Source organism: Caloenas nicobarica, chromosome 36, assembly GCF_036013445.1.
Source record: "Caloenas nicobarica isolate bCalNic1 chromosome 36, bCalNic1.hap1, whole genome shotgun sequence".
NCBI lineage: Eukaryota > Metazoa > Chordata > Aves > Columbiformes > Columbidae > Caloenas > Caloenas nicobarica.
This window is the reverse complement of record NC_088280.1, coordinates 1,329,056-1,344,743: the sequence shown is the minus strand read 5'-3', so window position 1 is coordinate 1,344,743 and position 15,688 is coordinate 1,329,056. Positions and strand designations below refer to the sequence as shown.

The following is a 15,688-nucleotide window of genomic DNA, read 5'->3' as shown; positions in this document are numbered from 1 at the left end:
CTGGAAGGGGCGGGAGTCCCCACTGAGGGGACAGGGGGACGTGGGGACATGGGGACATGTGGGGGACATGGGGACATTGAGGGGACATGGGGACATGGGGGGACAGGGGGACATGTGGGGGACATGGGGACATTGAGGGGACAGGGGGACATGGGGACATGGGGGGACAGGAGGACATGTGGGGGACATGGGGACATTGAGGGGACATGGGGACATGGGGGGACAGGGGGACATGTGGGGGACATGGGGACATTGAGGGGACATGGGGACATGGGGGGACAGGGGGACATGGGGGGACATGGGGACATGGGGGGACAGGGGGACATGGGGACATGGGGGGACAGGGGGACATGGGGGGACAGGAGGACATGTGGGGGACAGGGGGACATTGAGGGGACAGGGGGACATGGGGACATGGGGGGACAGGGGGACATGGGGACATGGGGACACTGAGGAGTAACTGGGGACATGGGGGGGACACTGGGAGGGGATGGGGGGACATGGGGACACGGGGGGGTAAGTGGGAGGGGACACGGGGGGACATGGGGCACGCTGGGGGGTAACTGGTGTCACCGGGGGGCATTGGGGGACACTGGGGACAGCGGGAGGGGACACCGGGGGGTAACGGGGGACACTGGGAGTGGGTGCCCCCCCCCGGGTGCTCTGGTTTCCCAGAGGCCAGACAAGGGACCCAGGCGTCCGGGCGCCCCTCCCCCGGTTGGGGGGGGGGGGGTTGAGGGGACCCAGGCGTCCGGGCCCCAGTTGCTGGGGGCGGGGAGGGGGAATTACGCTGCAATTAAAGCTCCATTTGGTTAATTGCTCGCGGCTGCCAGGGGGGGATTGGGGACACGCGGGGGCGGGGGGGCCCCTCCCCCACCCCCCCACCCATCCCCCCCCCGGGAGCACCCGGGGGCACCCACGGGACCCACAGACCCCACAGACCCCACAGACCCCACGGGACCCACAGACCCCACAGACCCTACAGACCCCACGGGACCCACAGAACCCACGGGGACCCACGGGAACCACAGAACCCACGGGGACCCACAAGGACTCCCCCAGCACCCACAGACCCCACGGGACCCACGGGCACTCATGGGACTCACAGACCCCACGGGACCTACGGGACCCACAGACCCCACGGGACCCACAGACCCCACGGGCACCCATGGGACCCACAGAACCCACGGGACCCACAGACCCCACGGACACGCACGGGACCCCCCAGCACCCATGGGACCCACAGAACCCACGGGACTCACAGACACCCCCAGCACCCACGGGACCCACAGAACCCACGGACCCACAGACCCCACGAGACCCACAGAACCCACGGGACCCACGGGACCCACGGGACCCACAGACCCCACGGACCCACAGACCCCACGGGACCCACAGACCCCACGGGCACCCACGGGACCCACAGACCCCACGGGCACCCACGGGACCCACAGAACCCACGGACCCACAGACCCCACGGGACCCGCAGACCCCACGGGGACCCACAGACCCCACGGACTCACAGACCCCACGGGCACCCACGGGACCCACAGACCCCACGGACCCTACAGACCCCACAGACACGCACGGGACCCCCCAGCACCCATGGGACCCACAGAACCCACGGGACCCACAGACACCCCCAGCACCCACAGACCCCACGGGACCCACGGGACCCACAGACCCCACGGGCACGCACGGGACCCCCCAGCACCCATGGGACCCACAGACCCCACGGGACCCACAGACCCCACGGGCACCCACGGGACCCCCAGAACCCACGGGACCCACAGAACCCACAGACCCTACAGACCCCATAGTACCCCCAGCACCCATGGGACCCACAGAACCCACCGGCACCCACAAGGACCCCCCAGCACCCACAGACCCCACGGGACCCACGGGACCCACAGACCCCACGGGGACCCACAGAACCCGCGGGGACCCCCAGCACCCACGGGGACCCACGGGACCCCCAGCACCCACGGGACCCACAGACCCCACAGAACCCACGGGACCCACAGACCCCACGGGCACCCACGGGACCCACAGAACCCACGGGACCCACAGACCCCACAGGACCCCCCAGCACCCATGGGACCCACAGACCCCACGGGCACCCACGGGACCCCCCAGCACCCACGGGACCCACAGAACCCACGGGCACCCACGGGACCCACAGCACCCACAGACCCTACAGACCCCACAGTACCCCCCAGCACCCACGGGACCCACAGACCCCACGGGACCCACAGACCCCACGGGCACCCACGGGACCACAGCACCCACGGACCCTACAGACCCCACGGTACCCCCCAGCACCCATGGGACCCACAGACCCCACGGGACCCACAGACCCCACGGGCACCCACGGGACCCCCAGAACCCACGGGACCCCCAGCACCCACGGGACCCACAGACCCCATGGGACCCACAGAACCCACGGGACCCACAGACCCCACGGACCCTACAGACCCCACGGTACCCCCCAGCACCCACGGGACCCACAGACCCCACGGGACCCACGGGACCCACAGAACCCATGGGACCCACAGAACCCACAGGGACCCACAGACCCCACGGGCACCCACGGGACCCACAGACCCCACGGGACCCACAGCACCCACAGACTCTACAGACCCCACGGTACCCCCCAGCACCCACGGGACCCCCAGACCCCACGGGACCTACAGACACCCCCAGCACCCACGGAGACCCCACGGACCCCCTGAACAGCACCCGTGGGCACCCACAGGGACCCAGAGCACCCACAGCCCCACGGCACCCGTGGGGACCCCCCGGCACCCATAGACACCCACGGGCACCCCAAATAAACACCCACGGGGCACCACGGCCCCCCCCAGCACCCACTGTCACCCCACGGCATCGATGGGCGCCCCAAACACCCACGGGCGCCCCAAACACCTGTGGGGACCCAGAGCACCCATGGGTGCCCCCAGCGCCCCCCCCGCGCTCCCATCGTCACCGTGTCCCCCCCGTGTCCCCTCCGTGTCCCCCTCGTGTCACCCCCCCCGTGTCCCCCCGTGTCATTCCCATGTCACCCCCATGTCACCCCCCCGTGTCACCCCACCCGTGTCCCCCCCCGTGTCACCCCCCACGTGTCACCCCCCCGTGTCACCCCCCTTGTCCCTCCCCTTGTCCCCCCCGTGTCACCCCGTGTCCCTCCCCGTGTCCCCCCCGTGTCACCCCCCCGTGTCACCCCCCTTGTCCCTCCCCTAGTCCCCCCGTGTCACCCCCGTGTCACCCCCCACGTGTCCCCTCCTTGTCCCCCCCCGTGTCCCCCCGTGTCACCCCCGCGTGTCACCCCCCTTGTCCCTCCCCTTGTCCCCCCCGTGTCCCCCCCGTGTCCCCCCCGTGTCACCCCGTGTCACCCCCCACGTGTCCCCTCCTTGTCCCCCCCGTGTCCCCCCGTGTCACCCCACCCGTGTCCCCCCCGTGTCACCCTCGTGTCACCCCCCCTTGTCCCTCCCCGTGTCCCCTCCGTGTCACCCCCCCTTGTCGCCCCCCGTGTCACCCCGTGTCCCTCCCCGTGTCCCCCCCGTGTCACCCCCCCGTGTCACCCCCCTTGTCCCTCCCCTTGTCCCCCGTGTCCCCACGTGTCCCCTCCTTGTCCCCCCCCGTGTCCCCCCGTGTCACCCCCCCGTGTCACCCCCCTTGTCCCTCCCCTTGTCCCCCGTGTCCCCACGTGTCCCCTCCTTGTCCCCCCCCGTGTCCCCCCGTGTCACCCCCCCGTGTCACCCCCCTTGTCCCTCCCCTTGTCCCCCGTGTCCCCCCCGTGTCACCCCCCCGTGTCACCTCCGTGTCACCCCCCACGTGTCCCCTCCTTGTCCCCCCCCGTGTCCCCTCATGTCACCCCATCCGTGTCTCCCCCCCGTGTCACCCCCCCCTTGTCCCTCCCCTTGTCCCCCCGTGTCCCCCCCATGTCACCCTCGTGTAACCCCCCCTTGTCCCTCCCCGTGTCACCCCGTGTCCCTCCCCGTGTCCCCCCCGTGTCACCCCCCCGTGTCACCCCCCTTGTCCCTCCCCTTGTCCCCCGTGTCACCCCCCCGTGTCACCTCCGTGTCACCCCCCACGTGTCCCCTCCTTGTCCCCCCCCGTGTCCCCCCATGTCACCCCATCCGTGTCTCCCCCCCGTGTCACCCCCCCCTTGTCCCTCCCCTTGTCCCCCCGTGTCCTCCCCGTGTCACCCCCCCCACCCCCGCATCCCCCGCTTGATCCGGCCGCGGGGGGGGGACACGGGGGGGACACGGGGGGGGTGACACGGGGGGGACACGGGGAGGCCGGGGCTATAAGGGCCGGTGCGCAGCGGGGGCCGCACCCACCATGGCCACCCCGGGGGGGACAGCGCCCGAGCACGCGGCGGTGAGGGGGCACCCATGGGTGGGGGGCACAGAGGGGTGGGGGCACCCATGGGTGGGGGGCACCCATAGGGGGTGGGGGCACAGAGGGGTGGGGGCACCCATGGGTGGGGGGCACAGAGGGGTGGGGGGCACAGAGGGGTGGGGGGCACCCATGGGTGGGGGGCACCCATAGGGGGTGGGGGGCCAAAGGGCGGGGGGCACCAAGGGGTGGGGGGCACCCATGGGTGGGGGGGCACCCATAGGGGGTGTGGGGCACAAAGGAGTGGGGGGCACCCACGGGTGGGGGGGCACCTATGGGTGGGGGGCACCAAGGGGTGGGGGGGGAAGCACCTATGGGTGGGTACCCGGGGGGGTGGGGACACCCGTGGGTGGGGGGCACCCATGGGTGGGGGGCACCAAGGGGTGGGGGACCAAAGGGGGAGGGCACCCATAGTGGGGTGGGGGGCACCAAGGGGTGGGGGCACCCATGGGTGGGGGGCACCCATGTGGGGTGGGGAGCACCAAGGGGTGGGGGGGGCACCCAGGGGGGGGTCCCCAGAACAGGGGGAGTCCTGGATGGGGGGAGGCGGGGGGGGGTCCCATAACAGGGGGGGCCAGAAATGAGGGGGAGTCTCGAAATGAGGGGGGGGTCCCCATTGCAGGGGGGGGGCGGGTCCCCATTGTGGGGGGGTCCCCATTGTGGGGGGGTCCTGGGCCGGGGGGGCCCATTCCAGGGGTTCCCATTGCAGGAGGGGTCCCTGTTATAAGGGGGGGTCCCTATTATAAGGGGGGTCCCTATTATAAAGGGGGGGTCCCCATTACGGAGGGGAGTTCCTATTGCAGGGGGGGGTCCCTGTTATAAGGGGGGGTCCCTATTATAAGGGGGGGTCCCCATTACGGGGGGGATCCCATTTCAGGGGGGTCCCCGTTACCAGGGAGTGTCCCCATTGCGGGGGGGGGGTCCCTGGAACAGGGTGGGGGGGGCCCAGTTCGGGGGGTTCTACCATTATTGGGGGGGGGGTCCCCATTACAGGGGGGGGACCCATTAGGGGGATCCCTGGCACGGGGGGGGGTCACTATTACAGGGGGGGGTCCCTATTGAGGGGTGATGTCCCCCTTGCAGGAGGGATCCCCGGAGCAGGGGGGGTCCCCGGAACAAGGGGGGGCCCCGGAGCAGGAGGGGTTCTTCTCGCTGCTGAGCTCGGTGCAGGGAGCGCGGATGGACGAGCAGCGCTGCAGCCTGGGGGGGCCCGGCGGTGAGGGGGGACAGGGACAGGGGACGGGGGACATGGGGGACAGGGGACATGGGGGCATGGGACTGGGGACAGGGGACATGGGACGGGGGACATGGGGGCATGGGACTGGGGACAGGGGACAGGGACTGGGGACAGGGGACATGGGGGCATGGGACATGGGGACAGGGGGACAGGGGGACTGGGGGACATGGGGACAGGGACTGGGGACAGGGACATGGGACGGGGGACGGGGGACATGGGGACAGGGACTGGGGACAGGGACTGGGGACGGGGGACATGGGACGGGGGACATGGGGACAGGGACTGGGGACAGGGACAGGGGACTGGGGGCATGGGACTGGGGACAGGGGACATGGGACATGGGACAGGGGACGGGGGACATTGGGGACAGGGGACATGGGGACAGGGACTGGGGACAGGGACTGGGGACAGGGGACATGGGGACATGGGACATGGGATTGGGACATGGGGACAGGGGGACAGGGGGACTGGGGGACATGGGGACAGGGACATGGGGACAGGGACTGGGGACAGGGGACATGGGGGCATGGGACATGGGGACAGGGACATGGGGACAGGGACTGGGGACAGGGGACATGGGACATGGGACAGGGGACGGGGGACATGGGGACAGGGGGATATGGGACAGGGGGACAGAGGGACAGGCGGACCGGGGGACATGGGACAGGGGACATGGGACAGGGGACATGGGGACAGGGGACATGGGACAGGGGACGGGGGACACGGGACAGGGGACATGGGGACAGGGGGACGGGGGACATGGGGACAGGGGGACAGGAGAGGGGACATGGGATGGGGACATGGGGACATGGGATGGGTACATGGGGACATTGGGGACAGGGGGACAGTGGGACATGGGGACACGGGACAGGGGGACAGAGGACAGGGGGACATGGGACAGGGGGACGTGGGGACATGGGACAGGGAACATGGGGACAGGGGGACAGGGGACAGGGGGGTATGGGACAGGGGACATGGGGACAGGGGGACATGGGACGGGGGACAGGGGGACAGAAGGAGAGGGGACATGGGATGGGGACATGGGGACATTGGGGACAGGGGGACATGGGACAGGGGGACATGGGACACAGGGCCATTGGGGATAGGGGGACGAGGGGGACAGGGGGACACGGGAGGTGCCGGCGGCGAGGGGACCCAGGGCAGGGGACACGGGGGGACACAGCGGAAGAGGGGACACGGCGGGGGGGGGACAGCGAGACGCGGGGGACACGGGACACGGGGCGGTGCGGGGGACGAAGGCCGCGGGGGACGAAGGCCGCGGGGGGCGCGGGGGGCGCGGGGGGCGCGCGCTGCGTCGGGGCCACGTGGCCACGTCTGGGTCCCGCGCGGCAGCGGGCGGGGGTGCCCCCCCGGCCCCCCCCGAGCTGTCGGCGCTGCTGGAGCTGGTGGCCAACGCGCAGGGGCGGCGCATGGACGAGCAGCGGCTGCCCGTGCCCCGGCTGCCGGGCTTCGGGGGGGGACAGGTACCGGGGGGGACGTGGGGACGTGGGGGACGTGGGGGGCGTGGGGGGCGTGGGGGGTGTGGGGGACATGGGGGCGTGGGGGGCATGGGGGGCGTGGGGGGTGTGGGGAGCATGGGGACATGGGGGACATGGGGATATGGGGATATGGGGACATGGGGGGACATGGGGGACATGGGGGGACATGGGGCGACTATGGGTGTGCCCGGGGTGGGGACCCCCAGGCTGGGGACACCCTGTTGGGGACCCCCCCGGTGTCACCCCCCCCATCTCCCCACAGGACTGAGCCCCAGCCCCCGATGGTGTCACCGACCCCCAACGTCCCCAAGCTCGTGATGTCACCCTGTGTGTGTCCCCCCTCACCTGTCACCCCCCAATAAACTCCCTGATGGCGTCACTGCGGGGCCTGGGACGCCGGGGGGGTGGGGACACGGGTGACATTGCGGGGGGACGAGGAACCTGTCACTGCTGGTGACACTGAGGGACGCGGCGGGGGGGGCACCAGGGGACACAAGGGACACCCCCGGGGTGGCACTAGGGGACACCCACACCGATGGGTGACACAAGTGGGGTCCCACCGGTGACACTAAGGGACGCCCACAGCAGAGCAGCGGCACAAAGGGACACGAGGTCCCCAGGACCCGCCGGTGGCACCAGGGGACACCGAAGCCACCCCCCGTGTCACCCCGGGTGACACTGGCCCCCCATGTCACCCTGGGGACGCCTCTGTCACCGTGTCCCCCCACACAGATGGTGACAATGACAGTGCCAGCGCCGTTTATTGGGGTTGGGGATACCGGGGGTGGCACTTGTCCCCATGTCACCAGCCACCACGGTGACGCCACCAGGGCAGGGACACGGGGACGGCCACGTGTCTCCGTGTCACTCGTGCGGTGGCATCAGGACGCAGCCATGTGTCCCCGTGTCACGGACTCGGTGACAAGACGTGGCCAGATGTCCCCTCTGTCACCACAAGCCCAGTGGTGGCATCAGGACAAAGCCACGTGTCCCTTGTCACCAACACGGGCCCAGCGGTGACATCAGGACAAAGCCACGTGTCCTTTGTCACCAATGTGGCGATGGCATCAGGACAGGGACACGGTGACAAATGTGCTCAGATGTCCTCTCTTGTCACCGTGGCCACAGCGATGGCATGAGGACAACGCCACATGTCCCCTTTGTCCCCTCTTGTCACAAACACAGTCACAGCGATGGCATCAGGATGAACCGACGCGTCCCATCTGTCCTCTCTTGTCACCAACGTGGTGGCCACGGTGACGGCATCAGGTGGCAGTCGCTGTCCCCTTCGTCACCAACACGGTCACAGCGATGGCACGAAGACAAAGCCACGTGTCCCCTTTGTCCCCTCTTGTCACCAACATGGCCACGGCGATGGCGTTGGGACACGGCCGCGGTGACAAACGTGGTCAGATGTCCCCTCTTGTCACCAACGCAGTCACGGTGATGGCACCAGCATGAAGCCGCGTGTCCCCTGTGTCACCGGCACAGCGACGGCGTCAGCGCGAAGCCACGTTGAGCTGCCCCGCGTCCCCGGTGTCACAGCCGCCGTGTCACACGCTGCGCCGCGTCCCCGCGGGGGCGGCCGGTGTCCCCAGGTCCCCTCAGTCCCGGGTCCCCTCCCGCAGCCGCCGCTTCAGCTCGGCCAGTGCCCGGCGCTGGGGACAAAGGGGACACGGGGTCAGGGGACAGCGGGGACATGGGGACAGGGGACATGGGGACAAAGGGGACAGGGGACAGTGGGGACAAAGGGGACACAGGGTCAGGGGACAGTGCGGATACGGGGACAGGAGACATGGGGACATGGGATCAGGGGACAGTGGGGACACGGGGTCAGGGGACATGGGGACAAAGGGGACATGGGGTCAGGGGACAGCGGGGACATGGGGACAGGGGACAGTGGGGACAAAGGGGACACGGGGTCAGGGGACAGCGGGGACAGGGGGACAGGGGACAGCGGGGACATGGGGACAGTGGGGACAAAGGGGACACGGGGTCAGGGGACAGCGGGGACAGGGGGACAAAGGGGACATAGGGACAAAGGGAACATAGGGACAGTGGGGACAAAAGGGAACAGGGTCAGGGGACAGCAGGGACACGGGGACAGGGGACATGGGGACAAAGGGGACACGGGGTCAGGGGACAGTGGGGACACAGGGACAGGGGACAGCGGGGACACAGGGACAGGGGACATGGGGACAAAGGGGACACGGGGTCAGGGGACAGTGGGGACATGGGATCAGAGGACAGTGGGGACACGGGGACAGGGGGACAGCGGGGACAAGGGACATGGCAGGTCAGGGGACAGTGAGGATGGGGGGACAGGGGACAGTGCGGACAGGACAGTAGGGACATGGGGACAGTGGACAGTGGGGACAGGGGACATGGGGACAGTTGGGGACAGGGGGACGGGACAGTGGGGACAGGGAGACAGTGGGAACACAGGGACAGGACAGTAGGGACATGGGGACAGTGGTGACACGGGGACAGTGGTGACAATGGGGACACAAGAGGTCAGGGGACAGTGGGGACATGGGGACAATGGGGACAGGGGACACAGGAGGTCAGGGGACAGTGGGGACATGGGCACAGGGGACATGGGGACAATGGGGACACAGGAGGTCAGGGGACAGTGGGGACATGGGCACAGGGGGACATGGGGACAATGGGGACAGGGGACACAGGGGGTCAGGGGACAGTGGGGACATGGGCACAGGGGGTCAGGGGACAGTGGGGACACGGGGACAGTGGGGACATGGGACAATGGACATGGGGGGTCAGACGACAATGGGGACAGGGGGTCAGGGGACAATAGCGGGTCAGGGGACAGTGGGGACAGGGGGTCAGGGGACAATAGCGGGTCAGGGGACAGTGGGGACATGGAGACATGGGATTGGGGACATGGGGACAGGGGACACGGGGGGGCCCCAGGGAGGCACCGTGTCCCATGGGGGGACAGGAGTGTCGCCCGTGTCCCCCTAACCTGGTGTGGGGTGGTGGTGGCACCGGTGGCGGGGAGAGGACATTGGGGACATCAGAGATGGGGGGACACTGGGGACAGCGGGACATGTTGGGGACACTGGGGATGTTGGGGACACTGGGGACAGGGGAGACATTGGGGACATCTGGGACACTGGGGGGGGCCACTGAGGATGTTGGGGACACCAGGGGGGTGCTGGGGACACTGGGGATGTTGGGGACGCCAGGAGGATGCTGGGGACACTGGGGACATGTTGGGGACACTGGGGATGTTGGGGACACCAGGGGGATGCTGGGGACACTGGGGACATGTTGGGGACACCAGGGGGATGCTGGGGACAGTAGGGACATGTTGGGGACATGTTGGGGACACCAGGGGGATGCTGGGGACACTGGGGACGTTGGGGACACGAGGGGGATGTTGGGGACACCAGGGGGATGCTGGGGACACTGGGGACACCGCGAGAACACTGGGAGGGTTGTTGGGGACATTGTGGGGGACACTGGGGGGACATTTGGGACATCGGGGACATTGGGGACGTGGGGGTGACACTGAGGGTGAAACTGGGGACAGAGAGTGACAAGGGGGACAGAGGATGACACTGACGGTGACACTGGGGACACAGCGGTGACACATGGGACATGGAGGTGACACTGGAGACACTGGGGCCACTCACCCGCTCGGGGTTGTCGGGTGGAAAAATCTCCCTCTGGGGACAAGGGCGGGGTCAGGGGGGACCCAGGCGTCCGGGGCCCCTCTTCCCCCGAGGGACCCAGGCGTCCGGGGCCCCAAACCCCTTTAGGGGACCCAGGCGTCCAGAGCCCTCTCCCGCTAAGGGACCCAGGCATCCGGCCCCCTTCCCTCTCAGGGGACCCAGGCGTCCAGGGCCCCAACCGCCTTTAGGGGACCCAGACGTCCGGGGCCCTCTCCCCCTAAGGGACCCAGGCGTCCGGGGTCCCTCCCTCCCCAGGGGACCCAGGCGTCCGGGGCCCCAACCGCCTTTAGGGGACCCAGGCGTCCAGAGCCCTCTCCCCCTAAGGGACCCAGGCGTCCGGGCCTCTTCCCTCTCAGGGGACCCAGGTGTCCGAGGCCCTCTCCCTCTAAGGGACCCAGGCGTCCGGGGCCTCTCCCCACCAGGGGACCCAGGCGTCCAGAGCCCTCTCCCCCTAAGGGACCCAGGCATCCGGGCCCCTTCCCTCTCAGGGGACCCAGGCGTCCGGGGCCCCTCCCTCCCCAGGGGACCCAGGTGTCCGGGGCCCCAACCCCCTTTAGGGGACCCAGGTGTCCAAGGCCCTCTCCCCCTAAGGGACCCAGGCGTCCGGGACCCCTCCCTCCCCAGGGGACCCAGGCATCCGGGGCCCCAACTGCCTTTAGGGGACCCAGGCGTCCAGAGTCCTCTCCCGCTAAGGGACCCAGGCGTCCGGGCCCCTTCCCTCTCAGGGGACCCAGGCGTCCAGAGTCCTCTCCCCCTAAGGGACCCAGGCATCCGGGCCCCTTCCCTCTCAGGGGACCCAGGCGTCCGGGGCCCCTCCCTCCCCAGGGGACCCAGGTGTCCGGGGCCCCAACCCCCTTTAGGGGACCCAGGTGTCCAAGGCCCTCTCCCCCTAAGGGACCCAGGCGTCCGGGCCCCTCCCTCCCCAGGGGACCCAGGCGTCCGGGGCCCCAACTCCCTTTAGGGGACCCAGGTGTCCGAGGCCCTCTCCCCCTAAGGGACCCAGGCGTCCGGGGCCTCTCCCCACCAGGGGACCCAGGCGTCCAGAGCCCTCTCCCCCTAAGGGACCCAGGCGTCCGGGCCCCTTCCCTCTCAGGGGACCCAGGTGTCCGGGGCCTCAACTCCCTTTAGGGGACCCAGGCGTCCGAGGCCCTCTCCCGCTAAGGGACCCAGGCGTCCGGGCCCCTTCCCTCTCAGGGGACCCAGGCGTCCGGGCCCCGCCCACCTTGCGCTTGACCACGCCGCCCTGGAACGGCGCCGCCTGGTTCGAGACCCAGAAGACGCCGACGGGGAAGGACAAATAGACGAACATCTGGGGACAGCGACACTGTCACCTCCGGTCACCCCCCGGGGTCACAGCGGCGACACCGCCGCTGTCACCCCCGCCGCGGGGTCACCCGCTGTCCCCACCAATGTCACCCGTCTCGGTGTCACCTGCTGTCCCCATCGCCTGTGCCGGTGGCACCTGCGTCCCCACTGATGTCACCTCTGCCAGGGTGTCCCCAATGTCCCCATCTCTGTCACCTGTGTCCCACTGTCATGCGCTGTCCCCGGCATTGTCACCTGTGCCAGGGTGTCCTCACTGTCCCCTCGATGTCACCTGTGTCCCAGTGTCACCTGCTGTCCCCTCGATGTCACCTGTCCCAGTGTCACCCGCTGTCCCCTCAATGTCACCTGTCCCAGTGTCACTCGCTGTCCCCTCGATGTCACCTCTGTCCCAGTGTCACCTGCTGTCCCCTCGATGTCACCTCTGTCCCAGTGTCACCCACTGTCCCTTCGATGTCACCTCTGTGGCAGTGTCACCCACTGTCCCCTCGATGTCACCTGTGTCCCAGTGTCACCCACTGTCCCCTCGATGTCACCTCTGTGCCAGTGTCACCTGCTGTCCCCTCAATGTCACCTCTGTCCCAGTGTCACCCACTGTCCCCTCGATGTCACCTCTGTGCCAGTGTCACCCGCTGTCCCCTCGATGTCACCTGTCCCAGTGTCACCCACTGTCCCCTCAATGTCACCTGTCCCAGTGTCACCCGCTGTCCCCTCGATGTCACCTCTGTGTCAGTGTCACCCGCTGTCCCCTCAACGTCACCTGTCCCAGTGTCACCTGCTGTCCCCTCAATGTCACCTGTCCCACTGTCACCCGCTGTCCCCTCGATGTCACCTCTGTGCCAGTGTCACCTGCTGTCCCCTCGATGTCACCTGTGTCCCAGTGTCACCCGCTGTCCCCTCAATGTCACCTGTGTCTCAGTGTCACCCGCTGTCCCCTCAACGTCACCTGTCCCAGTGTCACTCGCTGTCCCCTCGATGTCACCTGTCCCAGTGTCACCCACTGTCCCCTCAATGTCACCTCTGTGCCAGTGTCACCCACTGTCCCCTCAATGTCACCTGTGTCCCAGTGTCACCCGCTGTCCCTTCGATGTCACCTCTGTACCAGTGTCACCCGCTGTCCCCTCAACGTCACCTGTCCCACTGTCACCCGCTGTCCCCTTGATGTCACCTCTGTGCCAGTGTCACCTGCTGTCCCCTCGATGTCACCTGTGTCCCAGTGTCACCCGCTGTCCCCTCGATGTCACCTCTGTACCAGTGTCACTCGCCGTCCCCTCAATGTCACCTGTCCCAGTGTCACCCGCTGTCCCCTCGATGTCACCTCTGTGCCCGTGTCACCCACTGTCCCCTCAATGTCACCTGTCCCACTGTCACCCGCTGTCCCCTCGATGTCACCTCTGTGCCAGTGTCACCCGCTGTCCCCTCGATGTCACCCTTGTGCCAGTGCCACCCACTGTCCCCTCGATGTCACCTCTGTGCCAGTATCACCCGCTGTCCCCTCGATGTCACCCCTGTGCTTGTGTCACCCGCTGTCCCCATTCCTTGTGCCAAGGTGTCCCCTCTGTCACCGCTTGTCCCCACCACTGTTACCTCTGTCCCAGCGTCACTCCCTGTCCCCATCCATACCACTTGTGGCACGATGTCCCTCGGTGTCACCTGTTGTCCCCCCAGTGTCACCTGTAACCCACTGTCACCTGCTGTCCCCTCAATGTCACCTGTGTGGGGTGTACTCAGTGTCACCCACTGTCCCCAGCGCTGTCACCTGAGCCACGGTGTCCCCACTGTCACCTCCTGTGCCCAGCGCTGTCATTTGTGCCCCGATGTCACCCGCTGTCCCTGTCACCCGTGCTGGGCTGTCACCTCGTGTCTCCATTGATGTCACCTTTCCAGAGTGTCCTCAGTGTCACCCATTGTCCCCTCAATGCCACCTGTGTCCCGGTGTCACCCACTGTCCCCAGCATTGTCACCTGTGCCAGGGTGTCCCCCGGTGTCACCCGTGTCCCGGTGTCACCCGCTGTCCCCAGCATTGTCACCTGTGCCAGGGTGTCCCCCGGTGTCACCCGTGTCCCGGTGTCACCCGCTGTCCCCAGCATTGTCACCTGTGCCAGGGTGTCCCCCGGTGTCACCCGTGTCCCGGTGTCACCCGCTGTCCCCAGCATTGTCACCTGTGCCAGGGTGTCCCCCGGTGTCACCCGTGTCCCGGTGTCACCCGCTGTCCCCTCGACGTCACCTGTGCCCTGATGTCACCCGCTGTCCCTGCCCCTCGTGCTGGGGTGTCACCTGTGTCCCCACCGCTGTCACCTGTCCCCCAGTGTCACCCGTTGTCCCCTCAATGTCCCCTGTCAGGACCCCCCCCCAATGTCACCAGCCCCGATGTCACCCCCGGGTGTCCCGGGGTGGGGGGGGGGGACAGGCCCTTATTGCCCCCCGGGATTGATATCGCCCCCCCCCATCGCCCCCCCAGCTCAGTGCCCCCCAACCACCCTGAATGGCCCCCCCGTTAATACCCCCACCTGCCCCCCCCCAATTATTGCCCCCTCAACTGCCCCCCCAGCGTTAACATCCCAATTGTGTCCCCCCCCCCCATTACCCCCTCGGCTTCATAACCCCCCAGCTGCCCCCCCACCCCGTTCCCCTATTAAACCCCTTATTGCCCCCCCATGGTTAACACCCCCAACCGCCCCCCCACTGCCCCACACTCCCTATCGCCCCCACCTGCCCCCCCAGTTCTTGCCCCCCCTTAACTGCCCCCCCAAGTTCTTGCCCCCCCCAAACTGCCCCCCCTTATTGCCCCCCCACCCCCTTCCCCTATTAAACCCCTAAACTGCCCCCCCATGCTTAACACCCCCCAACCGCCCCCCCACTGCCCCACACTCCCTATCGCCCCCACCTGCCCCCCCAAGTTCTTGCCCCCCCTTAACTGCCCACCGAAGTTCTTGCCCCCCCACCCCGTTCCCCTATTAAACCCCTAAACTGCCCCCCCATGGTTAACACCCCCCAACCGCCCCCCCATTGCCCCTCCTCCCTATTGCCCCCACCTGCCCCCCAAGTTCTTGCGCCCCCCAAACTGCCCCCCAAGGGCTGATACCCCCCAAACTGCCCCCCTTAATTGCCCCCCCCACCCCATTCCCCTATTAAACCCCTTATTGCCCCCCCATGGTTAACACCCCCAACCGCCCCCCCACCGCCCCACACTCCCTATCGCACCCACCTGCCCCGCCAAGTTCTTCCCCCCCCAACTGCCCCCCCTTATTGCCCCCCCACCCCATTCCCCTATTAAACCCCTCGTTGCCCCCCCATGGTTAACACCCCCAACCGCCCCCCCGGGTGATTCCCCCCCCGTCGCACCCGCAGGATCTCCAGCTTCACCCCCATAGCGCCTCCAGAGCCACTTCCACCTCCCCACCCCGCAACACGGCGGCCGCCCATTGGCTGAGCGCCCAGCACCGACACCGCCTATTGGGCGGGAGGGGCGGCGGGGCGAGGCTCTGAGGCGCCGGCCAATGAGAGTTGGGCGGGAGGGCGAAGGGAGGGCG

The 15,688-nt window shown here is 68.4% G+C and overlaps 2 protein-coding genes across 5 annotated transcripts; one reads left to right on the top strand and one right to left on the bottom strand.

Annotated features, from left to right (window-relative positions):
- Positions 1-4,344: 4,344 nt before the first annotated feature.
- Positions 4,345-7,405, top strand: PCP2 (Purkinje cell protein 2). The gene is made up of 4 exons (XM_065654917.1): positions 4,345-4,383; positions 5,485-5,617; positions 6,992-7,122; positions 7,400-7,405. The coding sequence occupies exons 1-4, from the start codon at positions 4,345-4,347 to the stop codon at positions 7,403-7,405; spliced, it is 309 nt and encodes a 102-aa protein (XP_065510989.1).
- A 483-nt stretch (positions 7,406-7,888) lies between these two features.
- Positions 7,889-15,581, bottom strand: LOC136001001 (protein PET100 homolog, mitochondrial). 4 transcript variants are annotated; one of them, XM_065655053.1, is made up of 5 exons: positions 15,501-15,545; positions 14,120-14,317; positions 12,055-12,141; positions 10,794-10,826; positions 7,889-8,795 (listed from the first exon to the last, which is right to left on the bottom strand). In XM_065655053.1, the coding sequence occupies exons 1-5, from the start codon at positions 15,525-15,527 to the stop codon at positions 8,742-8,744; spliced, it is 399 nt and encodes a 132-aa protein (XP_065511125.1). In that variant the 5' UTR covers positions 15,528-15,545; the 3' UTR covers positions 7,889-8,741. The 4 variants fall into 4 exon arrangements, with proteins under 4 accessions (XP_065511125.1, XP_065511128.1, XP_065511127.1 ...); XM_065655056.1 differs by lacking the exon at positions 14,120-14,317 and having other exon boundaries at positions 15,501-15,581; XM_065655055.1 differs by lacking the exon at positions 10,794-10,826.
- Positions 15,582-15,688: the final 107 nt, after the last annotated feature.

Bases quoted from the DNA above. Each gene is read 5' to 3' on its own strand.
- PCP2 (XM_065654917.1), top strand. From the start codon at position 4,345: ATGGCCACCCCGGGGGGGACAGCGCCCGAGCACGCGGCG. The intron at 4,384-5,484 runs GTGAGGGGGCAC...TCCCCCTTGCAG, and splicing joins CAGCGCCCGAGCACGCGGCG to GAGGGATCCCCGGAGCAGGG. The intron at 5,618-6,991 runs GTGAGGGGGGAC...CCCGCGCGGCAG, and splicing joins CAGCCTGGGGGGGCCCGGCG to CGGGCGGGGGTGCCCCCCCG.
- LOC136001001 (XM_065655053.1), bottom strand. From the start codon at position 15,527: ATGGGGGTGAAGCTGGAGATCCTGCGG. The intron at 14,318-15,500 runs GTGCGACGGGGG...ACCCTGGCACAG, and splicing joins TGAAGCTGGAGATCCTGCGG to GTGACAATGCTGGGGACAGC. The intron at 8,796-10,793 runs GTGAGTGGCCCC...CTTTGTCCCCAG, and splicing joins CACCCGACAACCCCGAGCGG to CGCCGGGCACTGGCCGAGCT.